This window comes from Alligator sinensis, unplaced genomic scaffold (assembly GCF_000455745.1).
Source record: "Alligator sinensis unplaced genomic scaffold, ASM45574v1 scaffold74_2, whole genome shotgun sequence".
NCBI classification, from domain to species: domain Eukaryota; kingdom Metazoa; phylum Chordata; order Crocodylia; family Alligatoridae; genus Alligator; species Alligator sinensis.
The window spans coordinates 2,602,443-2,613,224 of record NW_005841931.1 but is presented as its reverse complement, the minus strand read 5'-3'; the positions used below and the strand labels follow the sequence as shown (position 1 = coordinate 2,613,224).

General features: G+C 43.5%; 1 protein-coding gene across 2 annotated transcripts in view; it reads left to right on the top strand.

Annotated features, from left to right (window-relative positions):
* The window catches only part of TRIM24 (tripartite motif containing 24), a 115,320-nt gene that overhangs the window by 48,826 nt on the left and 55,712 nt on the right, over positions 1-10,782 (top strand). For both annotated transcript variants that reach the window (XM_025198927.1, XM_025198928.1), the window contains exons 2-3: positions 4,758-4,876; positions 10,241-10,388. In XM_025198927.1, coding sequence (XP_025054712.1) covers positions 4,758-4,876; positions 10,241-10,388 — 267 coding nt within the window. The remainder of the gene's footprint in view (positions 1-4,757; positions 4,877-10,240; positions 10,389-10,782) is intronic.

The following is a 10,782-nucleotide window of genomic DNA, read 5'->3' as shown; positions in this document are numbered from 1 at the left end:
TTCCCTACTTTAGACAAAAGTAAGTTTTATAGATTACTTCTAACAAGCTGGATATTTTCAGATCAGGAGGGCCTGGTGAAGTTGATTCTAGAAAGTAGGTGAACTGGCAGAAATGAATGTAGCACCGATGGATTCTAGAGGAGATCCCAGAAGACTGGGAAAGGACAGGTACAGTTCCCACGTTTTTTAAGAAGGGGGAGTGGGGGAATAAAGAGGGCCCAAGGAAATTGAATCAGTCAGTTTGCCTTTGATACCTGTAAAGTTTTTGCCTCATCTCCAGCTCCAGGTACCCTCACATCCTTTACTTGCCCACCACACCTTTTGGTGTTATCTGGGAAAGGAGGGAGACTGCCTGAGGGACCTAGCACAAGTGTGCCATTGTGCCAGTATCAGGTTTTGGCCGTATTAGCCTCTGCCCTTTTCCCCCTGCTGGACCTTCTAGCTCTAGTCCACTGAACAAACTGAGCTCTAGGGTTCCCAGTTTCTGGTCTGGCCCTTAAAGGCGTACCTCTATTTCCCCTCATCTTGCTGATCCTCCCTGGACCCTATTCTTGGTCTGGTCCAGAAACAGTGTCTTTTTGCCCCCAAAAGACAAGTCCAGCCCTTTTTGAGCTGTGGGCCCACTTATCCTCAGTCTGCCTTCTGTGGTCACCAAACGTCCGTAGGCGCATTCCATGGCTTCAAGTTCCACGTGCGGTCTCAAGTTTTGGGTGCCCTTCAGTTACTCCCTTTCTGTGGCCTCCTCTGTCCCTGTAGCCACAACCTCTTTGGCCGGGGGGAAATAGAAGCGGGGAATGAAACCCTCAAATTGCAAGCACTAGTCCCAGCTCAAAAGACTGTCTCGCTCAGGGTTCACCACAGCCCTCAGTGGTGGGTTTCATATCAAAAGAAAAGCCAAATGGATGGTGCCCAGGGTACTTAGCTTGCCCCTTATGCAAGCTCCCAGTTTCCCTTCCCTTGGGGCTGCCTCTGGAGTCCTCTCCACAGTCTGGGCTTTAACACTTTTGCCAAGTGGTCCGTCCCCAATAGCTTCCACAGCCTGACTGCCCTTCTGGCCCCAAGGCATGAACTTACACAGGGCTCTCTGGATCACATGACTCCTATACTTCCCTTTTCTGTATCATCATGCTCTGCCAACACCTGGACTTTGCAGCAGTCTTGGTGCTGGTTCATTCAGCTCTGCCTGGACCTGGTGGCCTTCCTGTTGCAGGTTCCCCTGCCAGTGGGTTGAATCCTGTGCTTATCACTGGGGCACAGGCAGAGACGGAATGAGGTGGAGGGGTCACGGTGAAGTGGAAGAAGTTGAGGGGGACAAATGAGGAGGAAAACACCACAAGGAGAAAGACACCAGCAAGCTCATAGCCATGTAGGGAAGGGAAAAATGCAATAAGGAAAAGGGGTTGAAGGAGGGGGCTTTCAGCACTATCTCTTGCAATATGCTGATAAGAAGCTAAGGAAATACAGTCTACATAAAATACTATGAAGTGGGTACAAAATTAAATAATCCTTCTCAAAACAGTTATTAATGGATCAATGTCAGCCTGGAAGAAAGGATCAAGTGGGATTTCCCAGAAGATTGTCCAAAGTCTAATATTATTCATTATCAGGGATCTTGGTTTTCCTTGATTTAAAAAAAAAACTTGCAAATTCTCTGATAAAACACCAAAACCTGTGATTAAATATTTAAAGGCCCCCACAGCCTCCCCAGTCCTGCTGGTGCACCTCATTCCCTATCCACAGCCCCTGCTCCCCCAGCCCTGCTGGAGGGGGCCTGTAGCTGCCTGGGCAATGGAACCATGGACCTGGGTCTGAAGCCCTCCCCCGCCACCCGGGCAGGAGGCGAAGGCTGTTTCAGTGGAGTGAAGCCAAGGTTCTGCCTGCTGTGGAATCAGGCGGGAGGGGGAAGCACCCCACCATAGCGTTCACTCCCTGGGGACCAGGGGGGACCCATGCCCCCCAGATCTGTGCATGGGGCAGGCACAGGCTGTGTGCTGCGGGCTCCTGCCCTGCTTTCCCCCCCATGGGGCCTTTGCATCCCGGTGAGTGCAACCTGGTGCGGCAGGGAACAATGGAGCCGTGTGGAGAAGCTGCTCACTGCTGCGAGCCCCATGATGCCCTGGTGACACACCCCCTGTGTGCATGGCTGCAGTGATGGCAGTGGTGCAAGGTTGTGCTCCTTAAAGTTGCCATGCATGCAGGGGGCATGTCACCAGGGCAGCGCAGAGCTCTCAGCAGTGAGCAGCTTTCCTGCGCGGCCATGCTCTGTCCTGCAATGCCGGACCCTGCTCCATGCCGCACATGGATCTGGGGGGGTGCAGGTCCCTTCTGCCCCCTGGGAGTGCACAAAAGTGGGGAGCCAGCCCCAACCACCCTGCCCTCTGGATGAGCAACCCTGAGCCCTGTCCTGCTCCCCGCTGGGCCCTGCAGCCATGTATTGTGGCCCCAAGCCTCAGGCATTGCCTGGCTGGGCAGCAGCCCTAGCCCCAGCTCTGCCCAACTCCCTCCCTATGGGGCCTCAATCTCTTTTCCTCCCACTTACCTGTGGGAGTTGCTCTCCAGGCTGCCTGGGGCATGCACATGGCACCCCCTGCCTGACCGTCCTCTTCCCACTCCCTCCCAATCCCTTGCAGGCTGAAACTGCCAGCCTGCAGGGAGCTCATTGCAAAACTGCAAAATTCGTGGGTTTCTCTGGTAAAATGAGAAATCTGCATTTCACTCTGGTAAAAGGTAAAATCCACGGTTTACTCCATTTTTCCGTGGGAAATGGAAAACCCAGATCCCTGTTCATTATATTTATTAATTACTTGGAGAATAGAATTGAGCGTACTTTCTCTAGAAAATGTTTAGATGACACTAGGTTGGAAGATGTAGTAGATACTTTAGAAGATGGGAGGATTCAAAATGACCTTGATAAATTGAAAATTGTCTGAAATTCAGAAAGGATTAATTCAAAGTACTACAGAAAGGAACAACCCAATGCCTAAGCCCATATGTGGAAAGACTAGCTAGACTGCAATACTAAAGAGAAAGACCTAATGGTTATAATGACTCAGAAGCTGAATGTAAGTCAACCAAGTACAGACAGTCCTCAGACTTGGGATACAATTGGTTCCTGAGAACCGCATCTTAAGTTGAAACATTGTAACTCAGAACCAATTTTCCCATAGGAACAATGTTAAAAATGGAGGATTGGTTCCTAAACCAAGGCCCAATACCCTATTTTCACCAAAAATAACCCAGAATTTTGTATTCAGTCAATTATAGATGAGTAATATAGCTATATTAATGTATTTATATTGTAAATAGCAATGATATTAATTTGGAAGGACGACTTTGAGGTGACTTTGCTGGACCTTTTGAAGGGCTCTTGGTTGGACTTCTTGAAGTGTTCTTGACTGGAGTTTTCTCAGGGGTCTTGGCTGCAGGTTTTTCTGGGGTGTTGTCTGCTTTCTTAAAGTGTCCACAGAAGTTTGGACAGATGGTCTCCAGGGAGATGGGTGATGCAATGAACTTGTTCGCTGGTGTGGCATGGCATTGGATCTAGCGTCGTAAAGTTGAAACTGACCTCAGAAAGTTGGAACAGGGTGTCAATTTATAAATGTTGTAAGTCCTGTTTGTTGCAATTCGAAATGTCTTAAGTTGAGGACTGCCTGTTAAATTGTTGCCAGAAAAGCTAATAACATAATGGGATGTGTTAACAGGGGTGAGAGATGCAAATTGCAGGAAACAGTTCAACACTGAGGCCTTACTTAGAGCACTGTATCCAATTTTGAGTGTCTAATTCCAAGAAGATGTGAACAAATTGAAAAGTGCAGAGGAAAGAAACAAAAATAATCAGAGGGCTAGAAAATATGACAAATAAGTTTAGAGTAGAATAATTTATTATTTAGTTTGGAGAAGATGGGTAAAGGGGATTTGATGATCTTCATGTACAGGAAAGCTTGTTGTGAAGAGTTATTGACCAAGTATTCTCTGTGCCTATGTTGGGGGTGGGGGTGCAGGAGAGGCAACTGAACAAGTAATACTTGAATTGCAATCATTTAAATTGTACTAGTAGGTTAAAGATTAGGAAGAATTTCCTAATGATGAGGTTAGGCAGGAAAATTACCTAGAAAGATTGTGGAATGTTCATCACTGGAAATTTTTAAATTTTGGTTTAATAAACTTCTGTCTGGGATGTATTATAGTAGAGTTGGAGTATTGTAATGGTGATAGTCCATGAAATGTATAAGGGGTGTGTTTTGTTGACTTCTTGGTGTGATTATCTTTTATTGGACCGACTGTATAGTTGGGAGAGATGTTCAGTTAGCTTTTAAGTGCACAGTGCATGATTCTGCCTTGAACTAGAAGGCATCTTGAGGTCCCTTCAAGCCCTGCTTTTCTATGATTCTTTCAGTTACTTTTCACCAAACTGCTGATGTAAAGACGTGCGCTCTTTTTATTAGAAAATGGAATCTGTGAGGTTACAACAGAATGGACTCTTAAACAATAAAATGTCTAATCCCGTTAGGTGATGAAGTTCCTCTAGAACTGGGCATTGCTCAAAGAATTTCAGGCTCAGACCTGAGTGTGTGGGTTGGCAATGGGTAGGGGAGTATTGGCTTCTTGTTGCTTGGACTTCAGTACCTTAGAAGTACCAACTGCAAAATTTTAAAGTACATATTTGCAAAAGCTATTTCTGAAATTGTTTGATAAATCTTTAAGATGAGAGAACTTATAGTTCTAACGTATGTATTGCTTTACTTTTTTTTCTCCAGTTGGTGTTATCCGCTGTCCAATTTGTGGTCAGGAATGTGCAGAGAGACACATCATAGATAATTTTTTTGTAAAGGATACAACAGAGGTTCCCAGTAGCACAGTGGAAAAGTCAAATCAGGTGAGTGCATGAAAATGACTTCAGAACCCTTTGGATGCCTTTATATGCTCCTCAACTTCTAGCTGCATGGACTTTTTGTTTTATTTTCTTTTGGGGTAGGAAAAGCATTAAAACAGATATGCACCATATTTTATGACTGCCATAGGAAATCAGTTAAAGTGTACCAGGAGTGATTTATTTAAAACTGTTCTTAAATTGCTGAGATGAATTGACCATATGGTGACATAAATAAAAGAAATAAAATATATGCATTTGAGTGAAATTTCCTTAGCCCAAGACGAAACATTTTCAGTGGAAGCCCCTGAACTATGGAATTCTTACCACAGGAAACCAAAATGACCCCAGTGTAATTAACCTTAATGTAAAACTCAGTTTCTTTGGTCAGGAAGGGGAAAATAAAACCTTATAAACATTGGTGACACATGATACTAAATAGCTGGATATTCTATCATTAAACAAGAGGTTCTCAAATTTCATAGTGGAAAGTACTTCCCTTTCCTTTGATAATCATATATACAGTTGGGTATTTGACTAGTCAAATAAAGTTTGGTCAAATATTGGTAAAAAATTGGAGGGGGAAAAAAAGCCAGTAGGTCCAAATAATACATAGAAAAAGCACAAACTTTCCATTAGGAAAGGTGTAAAAAAGCAATAAAAATCATATTTCTGTCAAGAAATCATATTTCTGTCAAAAAAAAATGTAGGGTTTTTTTGTAAAATCGCTATAATCTTTGACCAGTCAAAAAAATGTGCAGTTGGTTGACCAGCTTGCTAACCCTAATCACATAACATTGCTGTGGCAACAACAGATATTGCAAACATGGAAAAAATCTACTGTGTTTGTAGTTTCTTTAAGCACATTTTAGCAGCTGGATACAAAAAAGGCAACAACAATTGAATAGTTAGGTCTGTACAAGACCAAAACTTATGAACATCTGTAGTCAAAATATTTCTGTCCTTCACTGTGAGTTAATAGGAAGATAAAGTACGTATGTTTTGTAAATTAGTTTGCTGGTTTCTAGGAAATAACTTTTTAATTCATTTAAGCCCTTTAAACATAGGTGCTTTCTTCATAATGGCTTAAAAAAAAACAATGCTACAAGAAATGCTACAAGAAATTTTAAAGTGAGATCCTAACTGCAAGGACATTTGAACAATATTCTTTACCAATGTTTTACTTGAAAGCATCCCTTTTTACTTTCCTCTCATAAGCAGAATATTATATGCCTTGATTTATTTACCATATATTTACAGCAGGGTAAGAGTTTATACAGAGGCATTTACCAGACAGTAATTTGTGCTATAAGTATCTACCCTCATTTATCTTTCATGCCCATAATTTTTTTGGCTTCTAAGAGTGGGAAGACTTGGGTTTAAAGCAACCAAAAGCTTTCATTAACTGGCTTCAGTTTCTCAGGACAGTTAAAACTGCAGATCTGAGAGGAGGCTGATATAACACCTGTTGATCTCAGACTGCAAAGCTAAGTACCAGATGGTCAAAAAGCCAGAGGCTGAATCAATGCAATCTTCCCAGGTTAGCCTAAACTGCATAGATTGAACCAATAAGCAAGTGAACAGACATTCGCTTTTGATTCTGGAAATGCAGCCACATATTTGCAGTGGCCTAGGCCAGAACCTGTGGGGGGAGAGGAAGGGGGCACTAGAGCATGCCTCCCTGCTGGGCTGTAGCAGACAGCTTGGGCCAAAGCTAGCCTTCCTGCCCTGTGGGGGGGAAGGGGGTTTGCAGGGGAGGTGCAAAGCATCCTGGGATGCTGGAGGGGACTGTTAATTAAATTGAATCTGGAGGGGATCTGGACAGAAGTTCAGTAAACCGATTTAACTTAAATCAGTTAAGTCTGGTACTACATCCATCCAGGTTCATCTTAAACCAGTTTGGGACATTTTGAAAACGGTTTGTGTGCATTGAACTTCTGTTGTGTTACAGATTTGAACTGGTTTCCTATCACTTATACTAGTTTGTGTAATTTCTGCCTCTAGTCCAAGTGATTTGGGGGAGAGCTCAATGACCATGGAGAATGCATTTCCTTTGTGTAGGAATAAAATCTTTCTTTGACAAAAAATATTTGGTTGTATGCTAATACCCAAATAATCTTTCACACTTAATGAGGTCACAGCTGTACTTGAAAGGTGACCCTGTGAATGTTTAATCATTGAATTTGATTGGGAAGGGAGATAAGTTCTTCATAAAACTCTGAAGTTTTCTGTAATACAGAAGCAATCTCTTTTTACTTCATAACATGCCATGTCCAGCTCTCTCGCTCTGTGTTATGACAGGCTCCGTAACATCTTAGTTCAGAGAGTTACCATGGTTGTACCATGTATGGGTATAAACCTAAAATAGTCCAGTGACAAAAAGATTGTTATAACATTTACTGTGTAAAGAATCTAATCTTCTGGAAACATTGTTTAAAACTCAAAGATGATGCATCTTTTTGTAGTCTTCTAAACAATAAATATATTGTGTGACAGTCTCCCCTCGCTGAATATTACCCCAAATTCCCCTTATGCTTTGTGGTGATGGCCTGGATCATCTGTTATTGTGTCCATAACCATGCCTTAAGCTAGTAATATTCAAGCTTCTGCATCAGAAGACATAGACATAACTAACATTAATGAAAAGTTCTTGGAGAGTACCTGTTGTACTGGTTCCGATTGGAGTAGAGCTGGGTTAAGAGCTGTATGGCGACCCTTAACATAGAGGGCCGTGATCAAATGATGCTAATACAAGTGTTATGCAACTGTTACATCTATGTGGTTCTGTATCAGTACAAATGTAGCAACCTGTGCTTCAGGGGAAGAGGTTGTACCTAGAATGCAATATGCTATGGATGATTTTGTATGCCTGGGACCCTTTCAGGTTATAAGTAGGGGGCTACCAAACTTGAGGAGGCAGCTAGCCAATTTCATGGGCAGATCATACAGCCGGCCATCATAATCATGGGCTGAGAGCGGTAGGGCCCCCCACGCTTCTGGCTGAGGAGCCCCAGCAGTCCTGCCCTTCCCCACAGATTGCCATATGGCCCGAAACTGCATCTTAATTACCCTGATTAAGCCCAAGGAATGCATTAATTCATATCTTATTAAGCGCAGATTAATTGGCTTCCAGGGTAATTAAGCTGCGGTTTCAGGCTGTCCCCAAGTGGCAAGCTCCACACTTTTGGCAGTCTTGTGGGGGGGCGCGAGGAATAAACTTACCAACAAGGAGAAAAGCATGCAGAAAGCTCTGTGATCTTGGAGCATTTGGTAGGGAGGGGAGGGGGGGAAGCAGCTCTGTCTCCATTTCCTGTCATTTTGCATAACCCCACCTCCCTTCCATAGCCCTAATCCTTCATTTGCATAACCCTGCCTCCAATCCCACCCTCCCACCCCTTTCCTTGCCCCTCATTCCTTCCTTTCATAACCCTGCCCTGTTCCATCCCCCTCCCCCCGACCCTTTTTGGGAATCACTCCTCACTCCTCATTCCATTATTTGTATAATCCCATCCCCGCAGAGACAGCCCTGCCTTCCCACCCCATGCTCCAAGAATGCAGGGCTTCCCATGTGCTTTTTTCCTTATTGGTAAGTGTTGGGGGCGGCATTGAACCTGCCAAAAGCATGGAGCCCACCTAAAATAATGGTTTCCACAAAAATCACACAGTTCCGAGTTTGGTAGGTCCTTAGTTATAGGCAGTCACCAACTACTGTAAAGGTATAGATCCTTTATTTTTTGCAACTTATTGAAAAGTTGCATCAAAACCAAATTATGAATAATGTTTCTAATGCTCAGAAATTTAATAACTTCCTCCACATTTTCCGGCATGGCCAGTAATTTTGGAATATTGGGGCATTGAATAGTCCTCTAGAGCAGTGGTTCTCAAACTTTTTTTTTTTTTGTGGACCACTTGAAAATTGCTGAGGGTCTCAGTGGACGACTTAAACATTTTTTTTCCCCCACAAATCAAAGCACACAACTCATATTTCAATATCAGTAGTCTTACTTTTCTAATGCAATGGATGTGCCTGTTTTCTTGAGCAAAGTTCTGGGAAGTTGGGTATAATCTTCATCAGCTTTAGCCTTAGGTCACCTTTGTGCAGACCACCTGAATGGAGCTCGTGGACTAGTGGTGATCCGCAGATTACAGTTAGAGAACCTCTGTTCTAGTGTTTTCTTTTTGGGACGTCTTCCTAAATTAGAAACATATGGTTGTTCCTACCAGTATAATTCCATCAGTGGGAGTTCTAGGCAGCTTGATGCTGCTGCTTGGAGCAGAGTTAATGTAGTGGCTGAACTGATGGTGGCTGCTAGGGGTGTGCGGAGTGGGCTGTATTCGTTTCAGATTCAGCTCAAATTGGGGACAGTGATTCGATTTGTTGATTCAGATCACTGTCCCGATTCCATTTGGCTGAATCTGAAGATTTGATGCTGATTTGGGGAATCAGCAATTCGGTCATAGACCCAGCTTTAAATGTTTTTTCTACATACCTCAAGGTACCAGGTGTGGCTTGTGAATGCTGTGATGGTCAGGGCAGATGGAGCTTCTCACAGGTGCGGGGCAGGGTGGGGCTGTGTGCCCGGCGGCAAACCCAGAAACGGTCCAGAAGTACTTCCAGGTCTGCTGGGGAGTGCGCAGGCCCCCCCCCCCCCCCCCCCCCGCCTCACCGCCCACCGCGGCGGGCACACCCGGGGAGGGTGCAGGGGAGGCCCCCATTGCACTCCCCTGCAGACCCAGAAGTGGATTGGAAGTGCTTCTGGTCCACTTCCAGGTCTGCTGCTGAGCACGCTGGGGACCCCCCTGTGGTCCTGTGGAACGCTCCATCCTCCCTAGCATCTCAGCATTCATAAGTTGCCTGGTACCTTGAGGTATGTAGAAAAAACATTTGAAGCTGTGTCTATATTCTAACTTAATGTTCTAAATGGAGTATTATCATAGAGAGTCATGAAGAGATGCATGGTGCTTACAACTGAGATGTGTTTCCCTAGAAGCATAACCACGCTGGAAAATGCATTGAAAGAGGTTCCTAAAGTATGAAGAGTGAACCTAGTCTTTCTATACCTAAATATTTAACAAGAATAGGTTGTTAAATATATATATGATGTCCAGTAGAATGGAATATCTTGTTTTTTATAATTGGCCAAGAAAATATTATTAAAAAAATTAACTACGGTATATGGCTGTTTTCTTAAAAGTAATTTTGAACTTTTAACTAGTAAAAGGGTTATTTGGATACAGTTAGGCAGAGTGTTTTGTGGTGGGGAGGAGCAGTTCTTTTCTTTTTGATTCATTGTTATCTAGAATTTAAATGATGACACATTAGTCTGTACGTTTTATTTTTCCTAGTGACTTTTGTATTTTTCTTATTAGGTCTGCACAAGCTGTGAAGACAATGCAGAAGCAAATGGTTTTTGTGTGGAATGTGTAGAATGGTTGTGTAAGACCTGTATCAGAGCTCATCAAAGAGTTAAATTCACAAAGGATCACACAGTCAGACAGAAAGAGGAAGTATCTCCAGGTAATAAATTTTACTTGCTTTGGGTGCAAATCTGTCTTGGTTAATTTCATTCAACCCCACATGCTTCCCTAATTGGATATGTGCTTAAGTATATAAGTTAAAGAAGCCTGCCATTCCCTCATCCGACCCTCACCAGCCATTAAACATCAGGTATGAACTTGGTCCAAAGTTACTTGAGCCAGTAAAAAGAAAAACACCTATATTCTGATGATGTTCCACACTAAGGCCAGGTAGAGACATTACACTTTTACTAGTATAAGTGATCAGAAACCAGTTTATACCCATAACAGAACAGAAGTTCAGTGCACACAGACTGGTTTAAAAATGGCAGAACCCGGTCCAACATTTGCTGCCCCCCTCCCCCCCCCCAAGAGTCAATGCGTGTTCTGTTAGC